Consider the following 24,462-nt stretch of genomic DNA (forward strand, 5'->3'; position numbering starts at 1 on the left):
TGAGAAGTGATTTGTGGTCAGATTGTGACCCTTGAATCCACTGGGCTCATCTCTATTCCAAGGAGCACTTCAGCCTTCTCTAGCCAGCGTCCTAATCTCCTGAGGTGACTACCTCCTCTAACATCTTATATTCCTATCCTTGCATTCTTCACCCCGTTCAGGTGCTTATTAATTTGTCATGTAGTTGAATTGCTCAGCTCATCTTTGGCACATAATGCCAGTGATCCTTCCAAGATTATAGATATTAAATGACAGACTTACTCTGCACAGTACCTAGCACAGTACCTGCCACCTGCTGAAAGATGCTTAGTAAATTAACGATAACAAACAGAACATTAATGAGCTGCTTTAATGCCAAGTCCAGGGAGGGCTCTATGACACATCAGCAGACCCTCCCTGAGGAAGCTACCAATTAGAGAGACAGACTATTACAGTGAGAGTTCCTTTAAACTTAAAAAAAAAAAAAAGTAAAATAAAAACATGGGTGAGGCCAAGAGCCTCAGAAGTAAAATGGCTAATCAAATTCATGAATCTGTGCCTGCACGTAAGGGTTCACATAGCCAACAACACCTTATATAGGGAAATATAGGGAAAACAGAGCATTGAAATCATTTAAAAATAGTCAAGAGATGTGCTTTCCACAAAAGAATACCACTCCCCTATTGCGGTGACCCTTTTTCTAAGGGCACTGTGTGTTCCAGTTCACCTTTTAGCTCTTTACCACTTCAATTCACGTGTCAGCGTGAAGTATGATTCCCATGAAAATTATCATAAAAAAGAGTACCACCAGGCTCAAGGAGTTTCTGTTCCATTAAGATCTTCATGATAGTGGTCTTCAAGGGTAGTCATGGTACTGTGGTGCAGTCAGAAAGCTAGGGAGCCTGCAAGCATCTACTGCAGGGGAGGGGTGACTGGGACAGGTGCTTTTAAAATTCATTCTATTGTTGACTGTCCTATGAAAACCCAATAGCCAGTGCTCTGGCAGCCTGCTCCCACTGCTTGGGCATGTCCCTGGCAATGTCATGCTCTAGTTGACCCACTGGTCACTGACCTTGGCAGAGCTCTTTTGCAGTGGCAGCTGTGACTGCCTCTTAAAGCAGAAAAACCTGTCCAGCATTCCATTCTCTCAGATGAAATCTAAAAGGAGTTCTCATAAGCACGTTGCATTTTCTCCCCCTTTTTTGGAAAGGAAGGGCACTTAGACAGAATTCTTGCAAACTTAATCCCAGTATTCTGAATTGATATCCTATCACTCCAACTTTTAAAATATGTGTTATGACAGAGAAGTGCAAGTCAACAATCAGATTTTTTAAAAGGTTTTATTTCTAAGTAATCCCCACACCCAAGGTGGGGCTTGAACCCACAATCCTGAGATCAAGAATCGCATGCTCCACCACCGGAGCCAGCCAGGCACCCCAACAGTTAGATTTTAATATAAAAGAGAAGGCTGGGTGTCTTGTATGCCCAAATTACTATGAATTGTATGCAAACACTAGCTCTAAGCATATCGTTTAGCGTACAAGGTAGTAAATCAACAGTCATCTAACTAGCTAATGCCTTCAAGGTGTGCCAGGCAAGAAAGGACAGAATGATGTACTCATTAAAGAGGGAAGGGCGAGTAGAGAAAGCTTTAAGCTGTAAAGCACCACGGATCCACCTTCAGGAATAAGAGACAAAATTTAAGAGTGGTCACGCTTGTTCATTATATATCCATTCAGAATATTCTTCTATTTAAAAAAATAGGTAATTGGAATATATTGTCAATTTTCCGAATGGAGGATACTTTTAAAACAATGCAGAGTAATGAAAGTCCTTATGTTCCAAACATAAGGTGTGCCTGTTTTTGAGTCTCAGAATAATCTGCCAGTCTTCCAATTTAATTATGACCGAGATTCAAGTCAACTGTTGAGTGTTCTAGAGATACACTTTCTGTAAATTCCAGCTGGCAGCAAGTGGAAAGACTCCAAAGCCCTTAAAAAATATGCCATGGAGTGGAAAGAAAGAGTAGTCAAAAAACGGGAAAAATAAATGAAATTTTTTTGGAAGAGTTTCTTTTTTTTCCCCCAGTTTGACCTCAAAAAATATAATCAGATATACGGCTTACTCTGTTTACTTATAATCTCTCTATCATGTAAGATTTTCAAAAACCTGCCCTATCTTTCCTGGAAATCAAAACTAAAATCCTCTCTTTTTACAGTGCAGGGAAAACAGAGGGCTTCAAGTTTATTCAAGTAGAGACATGCAGACATCTTGAGATAGTCTAATTTTATCCCTTTCACTTAGGAAAAGCCATCGAATCGTAGTTTCCAATTCTAAATACTAGTAATACCTTAATAAAATTAATACACACATTATCATTAAAATTCAGATTTTATCTTCGAGGAGAGCCCAGAGATTATTCAAGCATCTGGAGGCCTTTTATAACATCAGAGGATGTCACACTTCAGAAAGAATAAGGAGGAACAAGCTTCAATAGAATGGGCGTACTGCCCATACAGGGTCCCTATTAGCTTTACATTTTATTATTCTTATGTTTGCCAACTTTTGTCTCCCCAGTAAAATATATGAGGCAGTTCAATAAAGAATACGAAACATTACTAGAGTTTTAAATCAGCGCTGTCTTTCAAAATCATGTTCATTTGCAGGAGAAAGTTTAATGGCACAAGAAGCCACCATGAATTATTCATCAGTTATAGAGTGTGCCAACCTGCAGTTCCTCTGTACCTCCCAACAAGTGTGTACATGTGAAGTGCAACACGGCCAGGATCCCCGGTGGGAAGGAAGGCAAACCCAAGGCCTCTGGAGGTCCCAGTAAATTGAGACGAGCAGAGCGCTCAGAAGTGAAGGTGGGAGGGTAGAGAGCTTGTCCACCTTACGTGGAATTATCCACTAGCCTGTTCTCCTGAAACCGAAATAAGTTACAATCTCTTATCTTAAGGGATCCGGTATCAAAAGAGGCAGCATGAATCGACACAGGCTGCTGGTTTCAGTGGGGTGGCCCGCAACACTGTGCTGGGCCGCCTCTGAAGTTGGGGTGTTGTCTGCTAGTCCCTGGGGATGCTGAGCCCGAGAAGCTGGGTCACTCCTGAAGCCAGCCTCCCCAGGAAACAAACTCCCACAAAACCCAACTCTAGGGGAAGCATTCTAGGGACGGCATCCAAACTCAAAGCGCCTACATGCCCTGTGCAGGAGCACAAAAGGACAACATGAGAAGGAAAAAAGTCATCTCAAAGCTATGTTAACACAGAAGTATGGTCACGGAAGTGGGGTATAGAAGAAAGAGAGCACAGGAGCAGAAATGGGATCATGGGGTTCACTCACAGTCACCGAAGACTCTTTTTTAAAGTGCTCCAACAGTCTAAATTTAATTCAATTTAATTTTGCTGGATTCCCGCTACAAAACTCATGTCGATTTTAAGACCCCATTATATTAATAATATCTTTAAACATGTTGCTATAGAAGATAGACATTTTTATACAAAAATATGTTATGTGTATAAATAGAGTGTTAACATACTGTAATAAGCATAAAACCGTTCTAGCCAATGGAAATGCCCTTGCCCTCTCCCCATCTTTAAAGACATGGTCTGCCCCAGGCAGTGCACATGCCACGTTTACAAAAATGAACAAACCAACCTTGGGTGTCTTCAACCACGTGATGAGGCTCCATGAACTCAGTCTCTCCCCAGGTCATCAACATGCACAAATCTTAGAGCTAAGATTTCAGATTTTCTTCGCGAGGTGCCTGGCCACACGGGAGGACTGCATCCACTCCTCAAAGGAAAGGCTTGGGCCCTGGCTCTCCTCCCAGGAGTTCGTGGGCTGAGCTGGACTCCAGAGAGGGGTGTGCCACCCAGAGGGTGTGCCGCAGCCAGTGCAGGAAGAACGAGAAGTTTCCTGCATGATTCTAGCTCCTTCCTCACGTACAGAATCCTCACCCGCCTCTGCTCCCCACTCTATCTCCTATCAATTCTGAAGACCACTCTCAAGAACACTTCAGTTCCAATATTGCACCTGCAGAAAACCATCCTTTCTGAGAAGCCGGCATTAAAACATGCCCAGAACGTTCCTCGGATTTTCCTCCACTCTGCACAATCCAGAATCCAGATTTTGGTCACTGTCATTTCACAATAACTCAAACACATGTGGCGAAGAAGAAGAAGAAGAAGGAGGAGGAGGAGGAGGAGGAGGAGGAGGAAGAGGAGGAGGAGGAGGAGGAAGAAGAAGGAGGAGGAGGAGGAGGAGGAGGAGGAGGAGGAAGAAGGAAGAAGGAAGAAGAAGATTGATCTTCCCAAGCCTTCTGCCTTCTTTTTTCACTTAATGAGTTATCGCCTCACCAGATGGGCTCTTATTACTTTTTTTAATACAAGGATTTAACAAAAATACTATAACTTGAAGAGGTTCCTTTTACTATCAGCCTATTCCTCGTGGCTTTGGACGTTCTTCCCTGACAAAACATTGGTCTGAGGCAAGCTGTGGACTTTGAGTCCGTTTATATTAGGTACAGGCTGTCTGAAAACAATGACCTCATCCGGAAAGGCTCAGGAAAGAGGCATTTTTTTCCCTTTAGTCAGGAATGCCCTGATGCTGGGTTGGATTACCCGCCACCCACAGTCCAGCGTTTCTCCTGGTTATTTTTGAACACCAGGGCTTTTACAAACTGGAAACACTATGAAGATAGAGTTTAAATGGGAAAAGACACTTAGGACAAATATCCCCAGCCTCAGATACATTTACTGGCTGAAGAGGTGGAAGGAAACTGCCATAATTGTTTTAAGTGTGAGGGTAAATCATTAAATTCCTGTAATAAAGACACAAGCACGAGCAGCCATTCTGAGATATTAATTTAATATAAAGCCCATAATCTGCCCACTGGAAGGAAAGACCACACAATCACATTGTTTCAATATCAAGTTCGATTAATTGTACGTCCCCAGCTTACTCTCTTCCTCGTCTAGATGGCTTATTTTGTTTTGGATTGGCTCTGGGGATAGCCATAGGCCTGGATTACCCCATCCGCCGGCCTCCTAGTCCAGGCCACTGCCTGGAACTTCGTGCCTCCGATAACGTCCTCCTGACTTGGCCGAAGCACCAGGCGCCAGACAATGGAGCACAACTGGACTACTCGTTGATAAAATGCTTGGCATCTGCAGAGCTGTCTTATGTCAGCTGCTGCCAAGATGCCAGTCACATTGATTGAAATCTTCTGATTATGCCTAATGCCTAACATTCTCATGACAGTGATTTCATGCTTTCATGTTTTTTGGTTAGTGGCTCGGAAGTCTTACCAAATGATAGAACAGAAATCTTTCACAACTGCATTTTTTTTTAAATTCCCATTAGCATCATTTCAAATGTAATGGAAGCCAGTTTTTTCCTACTCCCTTGAAATCTCAGATTATGATTCCTACTGGATTTTATGTGAAAGGGGGAGGAAGAAACCACATGTCATGCTGCCACTATTTCCTGGAGCTAACCCAGGACTCTAATGAAGAGTAACTTGCATGGGTTCCTTGTCTTTCATAAGGCAGCACTGTGGAGGTGGAAGGGCAAGCCAATATTGAAACTTTGACTTTGTGAACAGTTAGCCAATAATGTAGCTCCTTCCAAACCATGACCCGCCCTCCGCACTCCCCCTCCCCCGCCAGATTTGACTTCTGTTAGTTGAAGTACAAATACTTTGGTGATTTATTAGACTTCGCAAACCAATTGCTCAAAAATTGTTTAAAATGTATAACCATATTCTAATGACATGGCAATGGTACTTCTGCAAAGTCATTTAAAGATCAGCGATACTGGGACGCCTGGGTGGCTCAGCTGGTTAAGTATCCAACTCCTGATTTCAGCTCAGGTCATGATCTCAGGGTTGTGAGATCCAGCCCCAAGTCAGCTTTGCACAGGACATGGAAACTGCTTAAGATTCTCTCTCCCCCTGTTTCTCTCTGCTCTTTCTATCACCTCTCATGTGCATGCTCTTTTTCTTTCGAAAAGAAAGAAAAATCAGAGCTACTGCTGTGCGTACTTTGCCTTACATAACTCAATCATCTAGGAACCTGGAGCATGAGCCTCTCCCTCAAAACCCCTCGGAACTCTTCCCAGGAAAGCAATCATCAGTCAGCAAAATTAATGAATAAAAACGTTTTAATTTGCCTAGGTACCTATATTTGAGAAATGCTTGATTAAGCGTTGTTAGGTTTCTTAACCATGGACTTCTCAGAGACATTAATATGCATGGATGCCATGTAACTCTGTAAGAGACGAGGAAAAAGATAAGAAGCATCTCCTAAATGTATTTGGCCAGAGAACCCTAACCCCAGCACAAATAATAACTTAGCACAGAACAGAGTTTGGAAAACTCTGCTTAGGGTAAGGAGATCGCAAGATGGGATTTTTGAGATCATTCACCTCATAGCGTCAGAGATGAAAAACCTTAAAGCCAGAGGAATTTAGGAACCTGCCCAAGGCTGCACAGAATGCAGAAGCAGGTCAACTCCGCCTGGCAACGTTTGGTTCTGCTGTGGGGGGCTTTGAGGGGCCACGGTGCCTGGCTCTGTGTGCACGGAAGGTATGGGCCCCAGTGATGCTACCACACCTTGGTAACAGAGATGCTGCATGTTCTTCGGCAAACAGCACGTCTTACAACAGATCATGTTAAAAGAGCTGGCCTAGGAGACGAGGATCATGAGATTTATGACAGAGCTGAGAGAAAAATAGCAGAGGTCAATAACAAAACATGCACGGGGCCCTGGCCTCACCTTTCAAACTCAGCAGAAGAGAAAGAAACCTAAAGCAAACTGAATTCCATAAGAAAAATGATTCCCTTGGGAAAGATGAAAACTACATTTCTTAAAAGGTCATATTCAATAAGGAAGAAGACCCTTCCAGACCCTAACTAGAAAGGTACAGGAAAAAAAATCAAGAACTCATTTGTCATTCCCCTTGAACTTGTGATCCAATGATACTCCCTTATAAGCCCAGATGGTTGGCACCAGTCCAAGCTCAGCTCTGTGACTCCATTGGAAGGATCAACTTTAAGAACTGAATGAACTTGTAGTTCACCAACCTCTTAAACACAAAGCACTCTTGATGGTGGCTGAATCTGGAAAGGGTCTTTATAGTGCACAAGTATCTCTGTGCTATCGGACCTACGTTCTGCTTATGCTTTCCAGGTGGATCCCATGTGATTATTTTTATGACCAGAAATGAAATTTTATGGACTTTACTAAGTTAATATCAATGCTTCTTACATATGGTCATGTCTGTCCGCTTCGTAAACTGCAAATAGAATAGCCTCATCACTATTCATAGCTCACATTTACTGAGAACTCTCTCTCTACAGGCATTGAACAAAGATCCCCTCAATGATTTCTTATAACCCTCTGAGGCAAGCACCATCATGATCTCCACCTTAAAGATGAAGCAACTGAAGTAGAGAGAAGTGCAAGAAATTGTCCAAGGTCACACCCCCTGCGAGAGATACAGCTGTGGCTTGGGCCCAAGCAATCAGGATCGGAGGCCATACCCAAGATGCTGAAACTTCCTCAAGACATTAAAACAGCTCAGGGAGAATGATTATATCAGAGAAAATGCCAAAGCCATCTCCACATCTGAAATTATGATGAGTTGATGCAAAGCATGAGTTTAGCAGTGCATGGGTTACTGCAAAGAGGGCAGCCTGGGTAGCTCAGCGGTTTAGCGCCGCCTTCAGCCCAGGGCATGATCCTCGATCCCCCCAGGATTGAGTCCCACGTCTAGCTCCCTGCATGGAGCCTGCTTCTCCCTCTGCCTGTGTCTCTGCCTCTCTGTCTATTTCTCATGAATAAATGAATAAAATCTTTTTAAAAAAAAAAAAGTTACTGCAAAGGGGGAAGAAGCAGAAACAATGTACTTAGTGGTTGCCATCAGAAACCACCTCCATCACCCTCCCCACCACCACCATAACTAAGGAGTTGACGACAGTGGACTTATTAGCTCCTCGCCCCCTTATCCACTCATCTGCCTAGACTTTTGCTCTCACCTGCCTTAGCTGGACTACAGGGGATTAAAGGCATTCTGTATTCCCTGCAAAAATAACAGGCATTTCTCTTCAGTGACTCATTTGACACAAATAAGCTGTAGGGACTGGGGGATTCCAATCTTTCCATGCTTTTGAAAAAGTGGTGAGGATAAGGTCTACAAGGAAGAAAATTACTGCAGAATGCGGAGGTCCTACCTCACTTTCATTGTAAGAGGATCAAATGTTAGGTTAAATCATAATGACTTACTAGAGTCTGAATTTTTATAATTTCTACATTAATTACCGTTTGGCTTACAGTGATAGATGACTGTGGCAACTGCAAAGTATTCCACTCCTAGCTTCACCCCTAGAGAATGATGGAGGATATTTGACTGTATTATACACAGAGGGCTGCATTTTGTATGGAATTTTGGTTTTTGGAGGGTAGGAAACAGAATTAACATCCAGAAGATACATACCTGCCCTGGCAATGTTACTACATCGTTCTAGGTCACCTATACCTTTTGCTGTGGGTACCACTCACAAGCTGGTCCACAACTTTTTTGGGAGCTGCATTCAGAGTTAGTGGGAAAAGAAAATATGGCACATTTCAATGAGGATGAGAATGTTCCCTCAAACCACTGACTCTGATTCAACCTCCCAGCTCACTTTGGGGGACTTTAAATTTAACATTCTGTATGACCCTGCCTAGTTAACAGTTTGCTGACCATAAAACAATCATATTTAGTCTCTACTGCAAGCAACCATTTACTCTTGGTCACATGCAAACTCATTATTCCAAAGATGTTCTCAATGACTTTTGAAAATCTTAATGGTTTGTCTCTGCCTGCTTTCAACTTTCATTTGATGATCCAAAGGGAGCTGGACTAGTTTGTAACTATGTGTATCACAATTTTATGAATCTAATCAAAAATCAAAACAAAAATCTTCCTACTCTTCAAAATTCAAGAGAATAAGTCTAGTTTAAGGGATTTTAATGATACGACAAAAACAATATGCATTAAGCCTTTCAAAATAAGTCAACCCTGAGGATGTTTTGCTAAATGTTTTTAAGCTTCCTAAAAAACAACCTCTAGGGTCAAGGACAAAGTTGCCTTTAGCAGTCAAACACCTCTTGCAAACAGAAGCCTTTAGATATGCACATTCCTTTGAGCACACAGACAGGGAGTATGGAAGCTGGAGGTAGTGGTGTGTGTCTTTAGATCATCTAGTCTGGATGTTTTGGAGCTCATATACAGAATAATCAGGCTTTCAGGGATTGGTGAGGGGTTGGGGGTGAAGGGTTGATTCTGGGTTCCACCCCAACTTCCACCAAAGAAACTGTGGCTCATCTACTTCATTTTCTAAGCTTCCAGATGAGCCTTTATTTGAAGAAAGGGTTCCATAGCTAAAAACAAAACATACTCTTTGAAAAAATGCCCATCCTGTCCAATATTTTCATTTTAGAAAGGAAAAGGAAAGGAAAGCCAGGTGAATGTGCAGTCAAGGCAGGGTTACACCAGCCAGGGGTTCTGAGTAGCATGCTCCAGTGCAAGCACTTTCCCCAAACTGCCAAGTCCACAGCCCCCAATAAACAGGTCCTAGTCCTTGTCCATGAACACCCTCAGGTCTACCTGCTGCAAGTCCTACTAGAACTGCCCACAGCCCTGCGGCACAGGCTTGCAGTTGTGGTGGTGGTCTTGTTCTTGTTCTTATCCTTATCTTTATCCTTATTCTGATTTTAGCTTTTTCTAGAGTACTAGATAGGTGCAGGACAGGAGCAAGAGTCCTGCTGATGGGAGGTGAAAAATGAAACCTTCTGAAGTTTTATGTAAATTAATAGAAAATAATATTTGGTTGATAAAAGTTGAGTTTACACTCAAATTAGGATGGGAGCAAGGTATGTCCTGCTTGCTGTGATCGTCATTCTCAAAGTTTTGTTACTTAGCAAACCACAGCCAAGCTTACGGTGTGGGGTCTTGTCCCACGCCTTCCACAATTCCAAGGCTCTGCGGTTAGTCTGGGATTGCATTCCGGACAAACACCACAGTCGCTGGTTCCAGGAGGATGGGTGCTTCATTTTGTAAAACATGATGAAACCAAAGTGGGAGGAACAAAAACTAGTAAATTAAAGTGAACTATTCCAGCTATCCCTGGGGGCTCTGGTTGACATGAGGTTCCTTTATTTACTTATTTTTTAAGATTTTTATTTATTCATGAGAGACGAGGGGGGGGGGTGGGCAGAGACACAGGCAGAGGGAGAAGCAGGCTCCATGCAGGGAGACTGACGTGGGACTCGATCCTGGGTCTCCAGGATCAGGCCTGGGCTGAAGGTGGCGCTAAACCGCTGAGCCACCCGGGCTGCTCGACATGAGGTTCCTTTAAATAAACTCCTAAGATGATTCTGGTTGCCATCCACCAGGTGAGTGGTCTGAGCAAGCTATATGTGTCTCGGTTTTCTCGCGTGTAAAATAGGGATAATTATAGCGCCTACTTTTTGGGGTGTTGTGAGAATTTAAGGAAATAGTTCCTGGTACATAGTAACCTCTATATAAATACTAGTTATCATAGTTATTCTTCTTATTAAAAAAAAAATTAAGTACTAGACAAAGACCAGGGGCCAGAAAGTAGCAAGAGCCCCAGCAATTTAAAATGAGAAATGAGGGGTGGCAGGGTGGCTCTGTTGGTTGGGCATCTGCCCTTGGCTCAGGTCAAGATCTCAGGGTCTTAGGATCAAACCCTATGTCAAGCTCCCTGCTCAGCAGGGAGTCTGCTTCTCTCTCTCCCTCTCCATCTGCCCCTCTCCATCCCTGCTCATGATTTCTCTTTCTCTCTCAAATAAATAAATAAAATCTTAAAAGAAATTTAAAAAAAAAATGAGAACAAAACGAAATTGTTCTGAAGTTTAATGTAAATCAATAGAAAATAACCATTGGTTAATAATAGTGGAATTTACAAGTTGGGATCCTTGTCAGCCTCACTGTCTAATCTAGGGTCATGCTGCTCCAAGCCCCCTGGAGCAATAGTATCGCCATCGCCGGGAATTTGTTAGAACTGCAGAGCCTCTGGGCCCACCCCAGCTCTCACCAACCAAATCAGAATCTGCCTTTAAACAAGGTCTCCAGGCAATTTCCCAGCCCATAAAAGCTGGAGAAGGCTGCTTTATGGCATATACCGAGATTTCCCTGTTTGTAAATGAAAGGAGTAAGACCTCATTCTACAGTTACATCTCCACACGTTATCCTAAATTCTACTGCCCTTTCCAGCAGCAGCCCTCATGTTACATCGTTTCACTAACCTGAGTCTTAAGGTGGATGCTCCTTTTATGGGACAGAATAATAGTTCAGGAGGGCATCCAAAGCCACAAAGTCACCTCTTGTTAGTAATGTCAATGATTTGAAAGCGTCATCATCATGATCATCCGCCAATGGCTCACATTCATTGAGCTCTTAAAGTATGCGAGGATTATTGCAGATTAGTGCGACGAGCTTTCCAGATGTTCTCATGTACTCGCAAAACCCTTTCAAGTAGGGGTTACTCTCCCCATCTTACAGAGGAGGGAACTGAGCTCAGGGAGGCAACATCACTTTCTTAATGCAAAAGGGCCTTTCTGAAGTTAGCTCTTACTATAAAGTATATGCCTATGACATCCAAGTCATATCTCTGTGGAATGGGGAGCAGTGATTATCTCCCTTTGTATGTAAGGAAAACTGAGTCCACAGGGTGAAAAAACTGTATAGAATCAACCACCTAAGACTCAGGTCAGAAGTCAGGCTGTTAGGGTTCAAGTTTTTCAAATTAAAGAATTCTGCTGCCAGAAATGCCAGAGATAGGGGTGCCTGGGTGGCTCAGTCAGTTAAGCATCCGACTCTTGGTTTTGGCTCATGTCGTGATCTCAGGGTCATGAGATCGAGCCTGTGTTGGGCTCTGCACTGGGTGTAGAGCCTGCTTGAGGTTTTCTCTCTCTCCCTCAGAACCCCCACCAAAGAAATGCCAATGATAATGCAACAGCAAGGAAGAGATGGGGAGGAAAACCCCATATAAAGTGAAAAAGACATTTTCCATTCATGAAGTTTTGCACAACCAAATCAAGGGACTTCACATTTTTATCTCAGTGGTCAAGAGCTGACTGGTGTGTCAGATTCTTTGGCAAACTAGAACATCCAGATTTTTATTGCCATCACTTGTGGCAACTGGTCCTCATCAGCATATCACAGCTAACGTCCCACACAATCATCCTCGCACACCTGGGAAATTCCCCCAGTGACAGTCTCTCTGACTTCCCTCGCTACATCTCTATCCATGTTTGATACCAAAGAGTTCAGCAAGATTAGTCACAATCTTTCCTTGATAGCACCATCATCGTAAAGTCAAAGATGCAGGTTTTAGGATCAAGAGGTCGGGGCTGCTTGCCCAGGCCCCAGAGAATGCCTTCCATCCTCATCCCTGAGGGCAGCAGGGAAAAAAACAGAATTTGCTGACTTTGGACTCTATTAGTTTGTGAGGGCTGTCACAACAAAATACCACAAATGGGGATACTTAAGCAACAGAAATGTATCTTCTCTCAGTTCTGGAGGCCGGAAGTCCAAGATCAAGGTGTCCACTGGGTTTGGCTCCAGAGGCGTCTCTCCTTGGCTAGCAAATGCCCACCTTCTCACTCTGTCCTCATATGGTCGTCCCTCTGTGCGTACATGTGTCTGCTACCTCTTCCTCTGTGTCCAAATATCTTCCTTTGTGTGCTTCTTGTAAGGACACCAGTCACATGAGATTAGGGCCCACCCTAATGACCCCATGTTAACTTAATTATCTCTCTAAATTAAAGGCCTAATTTCCAAAAACAGTCACATTCTGAGGGACTGGGAGATAGGGGCTTCAACATGTGAATTCTGGGAGGACACAATTCAGCTTATAATGCACGCTAACTGGATCTTGTCATCCATCATCACCAAGTCCTAGTGCTAGGCTGAGGCCAACTCATCCAGTCCTGCTTCAGTAAGAACAAGAGTTTCTAAGAATCTGAATCTTTCAGGCCCTCGACTCACAGCAACCTGGAGGAGGAAGGAAAAGAACAGGATTCCAGATCAGACCTTAGCTTTTCTGGTCTATGCTGTCAGAGACAAATAATTCTCGGCCTCCCTTTTTATCAACATAGCCTCTCTTCTTCCCCACCCCCACTTGTCATGTGCTTATGTAAGGTCACTCAGAGGTGGGTTTTTGAAAAATCTAAGTGCCACTTGTAAAATAGTCTGAGTTAGAGATGAGCAGTTGCTAAGAAGTATGAACTGGAATGAAATGCTGGAATCTGGCAGCCCTTAAGGCCTCTCGTGCCCTGCGGTAAATGCTCCTGAGTGTGGGATGGATGAGTCCTGGGGAGCTGGCCCTGGCCTCCCAGACAGCTGTTTGCTATGGTAGGACAGCCAGGAGGCAAGAGCAGCCCCAGGCTAGCCCACTCAGCCTGAGAGGCAGCACCAGCAAACGTCAGCAAGTAGGAGGGAGGAAACCCAACACTGTGCAAGTGTGGCAGGAGGTTCTGGCTTCACACAGTGTTGTACGGATGGCTTCTAACAACGATTGGCATTATGGACATTATGCGTTCATGGACGCCTAAACCATGATGTCATCATAGGAATAGTGCAAGATGAACATGAAAGTGGCACTTAAACGATGAAAGAGAAAACCCACATGCATCATTCAATCTAATAAACCTCTAATTTAGACTGCCATAAATTTCAATTTTAGTAATTCGGCTATTCTTTACATCATCAATGTTTAAACTTGCTTCCCCAAACCTAGTCATATTAATATAAAGTTCTATAATTTCCCTGAGGCTTTTAAAAGTTTATTTTGCCATTTTGGGTGGTGTAAGTGCTAAAAGGTAAAAATTATTTTGGATAAATATATTAAATATATTAAAGATTATGCTTTAGAGACCTCTTATACATGCAGACCAACACTACTATAGTGGAAAATTAACACCAGCAAGGAAACAAAAGAAAAAATCCATCCCCCAAATAGAAATCTCCTTTTTAGTTCATTTACATAGATGAAGAAACTAAGAATTACAAGATATTTCCAGAAAACAACCAGCACAAAGTGGGACCAAGATGAAATAGAAACATAGGATTCTAGAGAAAACATGTAACTCATGCAACAGAAGAGGCCCTAAACACAAGCTCAAGTTCAATTCATATCCTTTAAGGTATCTGAGAACACACTGTACCCATGAAATAAAAATGGCAAAAAAAATTAAAGGAGCCTGAGAAAAATAGAGTTTTGGGAAATTAAAAATTATTATTAGGGGTGCCTGGGTGGCTCAATCAATTAAACGTCCAACTCTTGATGTCAACTCAGGCCTTGATCTCAGGGTCATGAGTTCAAGCCCCCATCCCCATTAGTCTCCATGCTGGGGATGGAGCCTACTTAAAATAAATAAATAAAAATCATTATGAAAATAAAAGAAATTCAACAGGCTAGAAAAAATGTCAAGATCTCCAACAAGGTAGAGTAAAATATAAAAGACATTGAAAATATGAAAGAAGAATTAAGAGAGGTGGAGGATGTCTAGCATCCATTTTAATAGGAGTCTCAACAAGAGAGAACAAAGTAGAAGGGAGTAAATAATAACAGAAAGTTCTCCATATGTTAAGAAACTGATCTTTATATGGAACGGCCAAGCCAGGTGCCAAATAAGAAGGAGACAAAAGACAAACAGCAAGACGTGTCCTGGTGGAATTTCAAAACTCTGAAAATACAGAGAAGATCTACAAAGAGATCAAGAGTATCTATCAGAGACCAAATCAGGCTCCCAAGAAAGGAAAAGAATTCTATCTACCACCAGACTTGGCAGACCCTCAGGATGTCAGAAGATAGTAAAACAAAGCCTTTTGAGTTTTAAGGAAAACACAGCTTTGAATCTGGATATCTATACCAGGCCCATCAAGTATGTGGGCAAAATAAGGCATTTTTCAGACATACAAGGATTTGATTTACCTCTCATGCACCCTACTGAAAAAAAGTTACTTGAAGATTAACTCATACAGAAGGAAAAATTAGGGGCATCTGGGTGGCTCAGTCACTTAATCCTCCTACTCTTGATCTCAGCTCAGGTCTTGATCTCAGAGTTGTGAGTTCGAGCCCCACGCTGGGCTCCACACTGGGTGTGGAGTCTAATTAAATGAAAAAAAAATTAAAAAGAGAAGGAAAAATTAATCCTCAAACATAAAGTTACTGACTCCAAAAAAATTTAGAATTAGTTTAAGAATCAAATGCGGGGGGTGGTGGTAGGGTAGAGAATCCCATAATGGCAGTTACGCCACAGATCTAGAATCCAGTGAGTCCAAATTAGAACATGGTCAGAAGGTTCCAAGAAAACATCTTCAAGAAAATATATTTCATTCAACAAGTTAGTATGATTAAGAGGATGGAAGATCTTGGTGATGCTATTGATACATACATTTTGCTTAGGAAAAAAATTAGAAGCTTTATATAACTTAAAAATTTGTATAAGAAAATCACGGTCCAAATGTGAAGCAAACTAAAAAATAACATAATTTTGAGACAAGAAAAAGATTTTGGAAAAGGGCATTTTGGTGATGATGCTTTGATAAACGCCAGAACATTCCCTTAGAGTAAAACAGACTTCGTTGCACAAAATCCTAATTCCTTCCCTCTAGATGCAATCACGTATCACTTCTGCAGTTAAGAATGTTTACATATTTTCAATATTATAAATGCTTTCTGCTGGTTTTCAGAGCTAAAAATCAGCTTATAGTAAATATAAAAGCATAAAAATTAGAAGATTTCAAATATTTTAACCTTGACCGTGTGAAAGTGATGCACAGCCAAGAGCAATGAGAAGGCATCATGGAGAGTCGTATTTAAAGTCAGATGAAAAACAGTATATCATTTAGAGCTTAAAAGACAACCAATCATAGATTTAAAACTAATGAAACTCTGGACATGAGTGTTAAAGGTAGTTAACAGTGTTGAAAAAAGTACAAGTAATACTCAGAATATTATTTAGAATTACAGAAAAAAGAAAAAAAAATAAAAGAAAAAGAAAAGAAACCAAAAGAAAAAAGAAAACCAAAAGAAAAAAATAAACTTTTCAAAGACAGTTTTATCTGTTATAAAAGAGCAAACATAGGGATCTTTTGGGTGGTGGAACTGCTCTGTGTCTTGGCTCAATCAGTGTCAATACAGTGGTGATATCATATTAAAGTGTTGATGGGATCCCTGGGTGGCGCAGCGGTTTGGCGCCTGCCTTTGGCCCAGGGCGCGATCCTGGAGACCCGGGATCGAATCCCACGTCGGGCTCCCGGGGCATGGAGCCTGCTTCTCCCTCTGCCTGTGTCTCTGCGCCTGTCTCTCTCTCTCTGTGACTATCATAAATAAAAAATAAATAAATAAATAAATAAATAAATAAATAAATAAATAAATAAAAGCAACATTCTGGGAATTAAAAAATAAATAAATAAAGTGTTGCAAAGTGCTGTCCAGTTCCAAGACAGAATCAAGCAGAAAAGTTATTTAATTGATTATATTCTTAATTCTACCAAGCTAATCTACTTCTTTCCTTTTTCCAGATTTATTGAGATATCATTGACAAATAAAATTGTAAGGCTTTTAAAGTGTACAATGTGATGATTTGGTGTACAAAAGATTCCCATCCTCAGTTAATTCATACATCACATAGTTATCTTTTCTGTTTCAGTGAGAACACTTGAGATTTACTCTCTAACCAAATTTCAATTATACAATACAGTATTACCAACTACAGTCACCTCATTATACTTTAAATTCTCAGAACTTATTTATCTTATAACTGAAAATTTGTGCCCTTTTACCAGTCTCTTCCTATTTCTCCCACCTCTGGGGAACTACCAATACATTGTTTCAATGAATTTTATTATTTTTTTTATTCCATATATAAGTGACACCTTAGTACATTTCTAAATGTATAAGCAATTATTTCATTGCATATTATATGTTCAATTGACTTTTTACAAAGGCCGCAATGCAACTAAATGAGGAAAGGAATCTTTTCAATAAATGATGTTAAAACAACTGGATATACATGTGGGAGAAAAAATGAGCCTCAATCCCCACCTCACGGCAGTCTACACAAAAATTATTCTGACATGGATCATATGTGTAAACTTAAAATCTAAATGCGTAGAACTTTTAGAAGAAAACATAGAATACCTTTGTAACCTGGGGTTAGCAAAGATTTATCAGATAAGATACAAAAAACACAAACCATAAAAGCTGATAAAGACACTACTAAGAAAAGAAAGAGCAGGGCGCCTGAGTGGCCCAGTCAGTTAAGCATCTGCCTTTGGCATAGATCATGATCCCGGGACCCTGGGGTCCGCCTGAATCCAGCCCCTTGCTTAGCTCAGCGGATCACCTGCTTCTTCCTCCCCCTTTGCCCCTCCTCCCTGCTCTAGCGCACTCTCTTGCTCCCACTCTTTCTCAAATAAATAAATAAAATCTTTAAAAAAAAAAAAAAGGAAAAGAAAGAGGCAAACATCAGGCTACTGGGAAAAAATTTTGTAAAGCAAAAAGTGGACAAAGAACTTCTACTCAGAATACATTAAAAAAAATCCTACAATGCAATAATACAAACAACATAATTAGAAAGAGCCGAACCAGCACTTCAAAAGATAGACAAGCAAATGACCACTAAGCACATGAAAAAGTTCCCAAATAATGGGCTAATTAGCCACCAAGGACATACAAATTGAAATCACAATATGATGCTACTATACCAAATGAAAATACTAAGTGTTAAGTGAGGATGTAAAGCAACCAGAACTCTTATACATTGCTAGTGAGAATATAACATGATGAAAAATCTTGAAAAAAAGGTTTGGAATTTTCTTATAACATTAAATGTACACCTATCCTTTGACCCAGCAATTCCACATCTGGATCGTTACCTAAAAGAAATGAAAATACAAACCACAAAAAGAATTTTTTGAGAATGTTCATAGCAGCTTTATTCATATTAGCAAAAAAATTATAAACAAGTCAAATCTCCATTAAAAGTATATGGATAACATGCAGAAGAATGAAACTAGACCACTCTCTTGCACCATACACAAAGATAAACTCAAAATGGATGAAAGATCTAAATGTGAGACAAGATTCCATCAAAATCCTAGAGAAGAACACAGGCAACACCCTTTCTGAACTCGGCCACAGTAACTTCTTGCAAGATACATCCACAAAGGCAAAAGAAACAAAAGCAAAAATGAACTACTGGGACTTCATCAAGATAAGAAGCTTTTGCACAGCAAAGGGTACAGTCAACAAAACTAAAAGACAAGCTACAGAATGGGAGAAGATATTTGCAAATGACATATCAGATAAAGGGCTAGTTTCCAAGATCTATAAAGAACTTCTTAAGCTCAACACCAAAGAAACAAACAATCCAATCATGACATGGGCAAAAGACATGAACAGAAATCTCACAGAGGAAGACATAGACATGGCCAACATGCACATGAGAAAATGCTCTGCATCACTTGCCATCAGGGAAATACAAATCAAAACCACAATGAGATGCCCCCTCACACCAGTGAGAATGGGGAAAATTAACAAGGCAGGAAACCACAAATGTTGGAGAGGATGCGGAGAAAAGGGAACCCTCTTACACTGTTGGGAATGTGAACTGGTGCAGCCACTCTGGAAAACTGGGGAGGTTCCTCAAAGAGTTAAAAATAGACCTGCCCTACGACCCAGCAATTGCACTGTTGGGGATTTACCCCAAAGATGCAGATGCAATGAAACGCCGGGACACCTGCACCCCGATGTTTCTAGCAGCAATGTCCACAATAGCCAAACTGTGTTAGGAGCCTCGGTGTCCATCGAAAGATGAATGGATACAGAAGATGTGGTTTATGTATACAATGGAATATTCCTCAGCCATTAGAAATGACAAATACCCACCATTTGCTTCAACGTGGATGGAACTGTAGGGTATTATGCTGAGTGAAATGAGTCAATCGGAGAAGGACAAACATTATATGTTCTCATTCATTTGGGGAATATAAATAATAGTGAAAGGGAATATAAGGGAAGGGAGAAGAAATGGGTGGGAAATGTCAGAAAGGGAGACAGAACATGAAGACTTCTAACTCTGGGAAATGAACTAGGGGTGGTGGAAGGGGAGGAGGGTGTGGGGTGGGGGTGAATGGGTGACGGGCACTGAGGGGGGGGTACTTGACGGGATGAGCACTGGGTGTTATTCTGTATGATGGCAAATTGAACACCAATAAAAAATAAATTTATTATTAAAAAAAAAGAAGAAACTATGAGTAAACAATTCACTAATTTACAAGGCTTTATGTGAGGATTTTTTTGAAGTTTCTTACTTAATAAAGACAGTTACATGTCGGAAAAGAATATAAAAAAACAAAAGTAGGGATCCCTGGGTGGCGCAGCGGTTTGGCGCCTGCCTTTGGCTCAGGGCGCGATCCTGGAGACCCGGGATCGAATCCCACATCGGGCTCCCGGTGCATGGAGCCTGCTTCTCCCTCTGCCTGTGTCTCTGCCTCTCTCTCTCTCTGTAACTATCATAAATAAATAAAAATTATAAAAAAAAAAAAAAGTATATGGATAAACAAATTGTGGTATAGCTTTACAGTGGAATACTACTCAGCAATAAAAAGGGAATGAACTATCTCTATATGTAGGAACATTGATGAACCATGCAACCTTACCCTGAACCCTACACAAAAGAGTATGTAATATATGAATCCATTTATGTGAAATCCTAAAACAGGCAAAGCTAATTAGAACCGTGGTTGTCTGGGGGTTACAGACTTCACTGACAAGGAACACAGGGACTATCTGGGGGATACAGAACTGTTCAATATTGTGATACAAGTATGGGTTACAGGGATGTATCCATCTGTAAAAGTTGTGTAGCCAAGGGACGTCTGGGTGGCTCAGCAGTTGAACATCTGCCTTCAGCTCAGGGCGTGATCCCTAGTCCGGTGATCGAGTCCCACATCGAGCTCCCTGCAGCGAGCCTGCTCCTCTCTCTGCCTGTGTCTCTGCCTCTCTCTCTCTCTCTGTCTCTCATGCATAAAAAATAAAATCTTAAAAAAAATCATGTAGCCAAGATTTGTACATTTCAATGTCCATCAATTGCACCTTTAAAAAACAACACTAGAAGGAACAGAAGTTTAGATAAAGCAAGGATGGCAGAGTATTAATGACTGTTGAAACCGAATGATGGATCTATGAGGTTCATTATACTATTTTGGTCATGTTTATGACTGAAATCTTGAAACATATGCAGAGTAAAGGATGTACACTGAATTTTAACTGCGTGTCACAGCAATTCATGATCAGATATTTAGGCTTCTAATATTTTTTAGCTTTAAAATTTCAACTGGCTGATTTCTGTTCTTTGCATTCTTCCTTTTTGAATGGCAAGCAAAAAATTTCAGTGTTCTATTTTCAAGCTTTTTCTCTAAATACCACACTGTTTGTGAGGGAAGTCTTTATTACTAGTAATCAAAAAGACAAATTGTACACAATTACTAATACATTGCCTTTCTAAAGCATCGGTTTTTGAAATACCATAGATATTTCAATTAGGAGAATTTTAATTAGATGAGTAAAACTTACAGGTCTAGTAAATAATCTGAGGACAGAGTTTGTGGAATTACAAATTTTAATGATAAAAAAATCTGCTTGTATTTTAACACCAATGTTTTCTATATTTCTTGTCTTTAGCCCATGGTCTGTCATGACTATACATTGAACAATATACGAGAAAGAATAAAAACATAGTAAAATGGCATCATACTCAGTATCGCTAGAAGTGTTCATATAAATAAATTAACCTCACCAATTAAAATACTAGACATTCTGAGGTTTCCATATGATTCATTTTTAAGTGATTTAAATATCTTATTTAAAAGATTACTTCATTTGTTAATTTTTTAAACAGAAATTATATCTGATACTATTACTAAATACATGAACTCGAGGAGTATCTAAATAAATTAATTCAGACATTTGTAAACCCTAATAAGAGAAATTCTATCACATATAATTTATGCTGAGTAAAACTTGATAGTTATGATGCATGGAATAGCCTTCGCGAAATACTTTGAGTTTTACAATCTTAGATATAAACAAAATAAAATTATATGCACCTTCAGCCCGAAATGCCTTATAAACTTCCTCACCGACATACTCTCTACCTACTGATCCAAAGTATTTTACTCACTTTTGACAATCAATTCAAAGACCACTTCTTCCTTGAAGCTTCCCCTTCAGTTCCTAGTCTAATTCATTACTCTACCTTCTGCTGCTACAGCAGTTTATCTAACCTAAATTATAGCACATTGATGTCATGGGATCATTTGTTGCGTGTTTCCCAACAGATGTAGGTTTTTAGTAATGGTGGACGAAGTGGTAGGTATTACTGTACTCATCCTACAGATGACAAACCAAAAACTGAGAAAGATGAAACTTCCCCTCGGGGCCCACTGCCTTCAGTGGATCCTTGTGTCCCAAGCCCATGCTCTTAAAGACCATAGGAAGACTGTCCTCAGAGCTGCCTAAGCAGATGACAATCGCCTCCAAAGTACCTGGTCTGTGCTTTACACCTTACATATTCTATATGTTGAATTTGGTCTTAGTTTACATTCAACACTGTGAGAATAAGACATTCAATTAAAATAGCTTATCAGTTCACTCATGTGAGCAGAGTTCAGAAGGTTCCCAAACGTGGGCTGGGGGCATGGTACACCATCACCCTCTACTGGAGAATCAGTTTCTCACGTGAAACTTGCATGCCTTCTCACCAGAATGAGCTAGACTCCACTTAGGAGTCAATGTACTCAATATTTATTCCCTGGGGAAATCTGTGGATTCTCTTTGTAGAAATAATGTGTAAAGTGTATACTTACATGCCCAGAAATGCCGGAAAACAAAAGCTATTGGGCTTATGCCCCCATGAAACATGAACTAGTTCTCAATAATGTGGTTAGATCAGCAAGGACTGACTTGAATAACAGGGATATTCTATGCCTGTAGGACTCTATGCCTAACTTCAGGCTGCCACTTGCCACCTGTAATTTACTTGGCATTTTTGTGGTTTGGCTTTTCTAATAACTTGGTGATTTGAATAATTTCCCATTTTCTCTCTCTCTCTCTCTCTTTTCCCTTCCCTCTTCCTTCTGCTCTTTTCCCCTCTTTCTGCCATACATGCTCTATCACAACATCTCTAAGGTATCTTGGAGTAACAAGAATTTAAATAGTAACCATATAAACTATGAAAAAGTGTGTAGTGCTTCTTAGTAGAATATTTTTTAAAAGGGAAATTATCTATAAATTTGTGTTAGCCAGCTAGCTACTAAACTAGAAGTTGGGATGTGCATTACCCATTGGCAGAGATTTCCTAATGCTCTGTTTCAGCTTTCCTTAAATTGGTTATAGCTCATTTATTTTTCATATAATTTTCAATAAAGTGATTCACTGGCAAAGCCTGACTTTGGTCAGTCCGAGGGGGAAAAAGATTAACTTAATGGCAGGGTAAATCAGTCTCCCCCTTCTGAGTGGCTGTGAGGTCCAATGTCTTTTTTCTGGCAAGCCTGGGAATGTGAAAGTACACTTTGTTACAGACTGTTTCTACAAAGAGAATCCACAGATTGTTTCCAAGGATAAAGATTTAGTGGATCACCAACTCTAATAAGGAGTCAAGTCCAACTTCAGTGAGTTCTGATTCTCAAAGACAAACTCATGAATAGTTCATAAGCTGAAGTAAAAAAGCTGCTTTATAATTCCTTTCATGTATACTAGTCTTAAGACTTTTTCAAAGGTTTGGGTAATTTTGCCAAACATTTCTGAGCTCACTGAAGGACCTTTTAAATAATACGGTGAGGGCAAAGAAATAGAAGTTTGAGCTCCCTTTTTCATCAGCACCAGGTCTGGTTCTTCAACTAAACATGTGCAGAGTCAGCTCAAAATCAGCTGAGAAATGTCTGGTTCGTGCCATGACCTCTAAATGGAAATGTACTTAGATATAGGGATATTTGTGCTTATGCTCAAGACTTCTGGGCGAGAGCATAGGAATTCTTTAAATGCTGAAACCAGACAACAGGCAGAACCCTGGCTTGACTAGAACATACCAGCCTGAGCTATGTTTTAAAGCAATAGTTTATTGACAAAGTCTTAAGAACAGGATATGAAGCCAACAAGTAAGTATACTCGCTAGACATCAACCGATAGCCGGAAGTCAGATATGAGCGCCCATGAGGATCTTGCCAGATCCACAAGGGGACACAGGTCACTGGTGGGCAAGATGCAAGTTAGCCGGGAGGGGCAAAGGCCTGAAATGTGGAAACTAGAAGGAGTATTCCAAAAAACATTGTTTGAAAGAATGAAGGAACTGGGGGTGGTTTGGGGATAAGCAAACACAGGAGACAGAGAAAATATAAGAAGCCACTCATTCAACAAAACTGGATGTAGGCCCTTGGTGAAAAAGTCTGTATACCATGCCAGGCACAAAAACAAATGCACTCTCTTGAATATAGTGCCATGCAAGAGCAGAAATGAGCAAGAAATGAAGTCATGGCATCTTCCAAGGACAGTGATTTAAGATATCATTTTACTTTGTGCAGGTAGCCTCAACATTCAAAATCATAACAAAAATGTGAAAGTGTTTGAAATAATCTTGTTTTGTGTGTAGAACCCTGCAGAATAAGGGCCTCGGTGTGGGTGGTGGGACAGGGGTGCTAATCAAATTGTTTGTAAATATATTTCTTTACGTTGTTTTCCAAGACAAATAGCCAATGGGTCAGGTTTACCCTGCTAACTCAAATACAAAGCAATCACCACTCTTCCCAAAAAGGACTGGATCCATTTATAAGTCACCAAGTCAAACTCAAATCTCCAAACCTGAATTTCAAGTGCAAGACTATACTCCTTCTTGATGTCACCCAAGAATCTGACAATCAATTAGCCGGAATCTGTTGATTATCTATTACGAGCAGAATAAATGATATCTAATTAGGTAAGGAGACAAAACGAACGACATGCAAATAAGTACAGCAAAGGGCAAAGGATTAGAAGGCCTTTGGGAGTTAAATCAATTTAGGCATAAAAAAAATTAGGTATAGGCTCTCTTTATAGGACAGACTTCATATTATTTTTTTTTTACAAAGCTCATTCTATTATCTGAGTCACATAAATAATAATGTATTAGCAGCAGCAGCAGCACCAGCGTGGTCACCAATTCACTGTCAGTTTCCAGGATACCCTTATCAATCAGTAAATCCTATACAATGAGTTTTTCTCACATATGTCCCCTAGCAACATTGATACCAAACTTGACCCTGAGAAACAAGTCAATGCGCATTCCAAAATGCTGGAAGTACAAACAGCAGGCAGTTACAAATCCCAACACCCATTTTTTTTTTCCTGGTATACAAAGTACAGCT

General features: G+C 40.6%; 1 protein-coding gene across 6 annotated transcripts in view; it reads right to left on the minus strand.

The window, feature by feature from the left end:
* ABLIM1 (actin binding LIM protein 1) overlaps window positions 1-24,462 on the minus strand; it is a 285,038-nt gene that overhangs the window by 200,187 nt on the left and 60,389 nt on the right. For 4 of the 6 annotated variants that reach the window (XM_049103120.1, XM_049103118.1, XM_049103115.1 and 1 more), the window contains exon 1: window positions 3,637-5,128. The exons of the other annotated variants lie outside the window; for them this stretch is intronic. In XM_049103120.1, the coding sequence (XP_048959077.1) occupies window positions 3,637-3,700 (64 nt within the window). In that variant the 5' untranslated portion in view covers window positions 3,701-5,128. Of the gene's footprint in view, window positions 1-3,636; window positions 5,129-24,462 lie in introns of those variants that run through there. 6 annotated transcript variants of the gene reach the window in all.

This window comes from Canis lupus, chromosome 28, assembly GCF_003254725.2.
Source record: "Canis lupus dingo isolate Sandy chromosome 28, ASM325472v2, whole genome shotgun sequence".
NCBI classification, from domain to species: domain Eukaryota; kingdom Metazoa; phylum Chordata; class Mammalia; order Carnivora; family Canidae; genus Canis; species Canis lupus.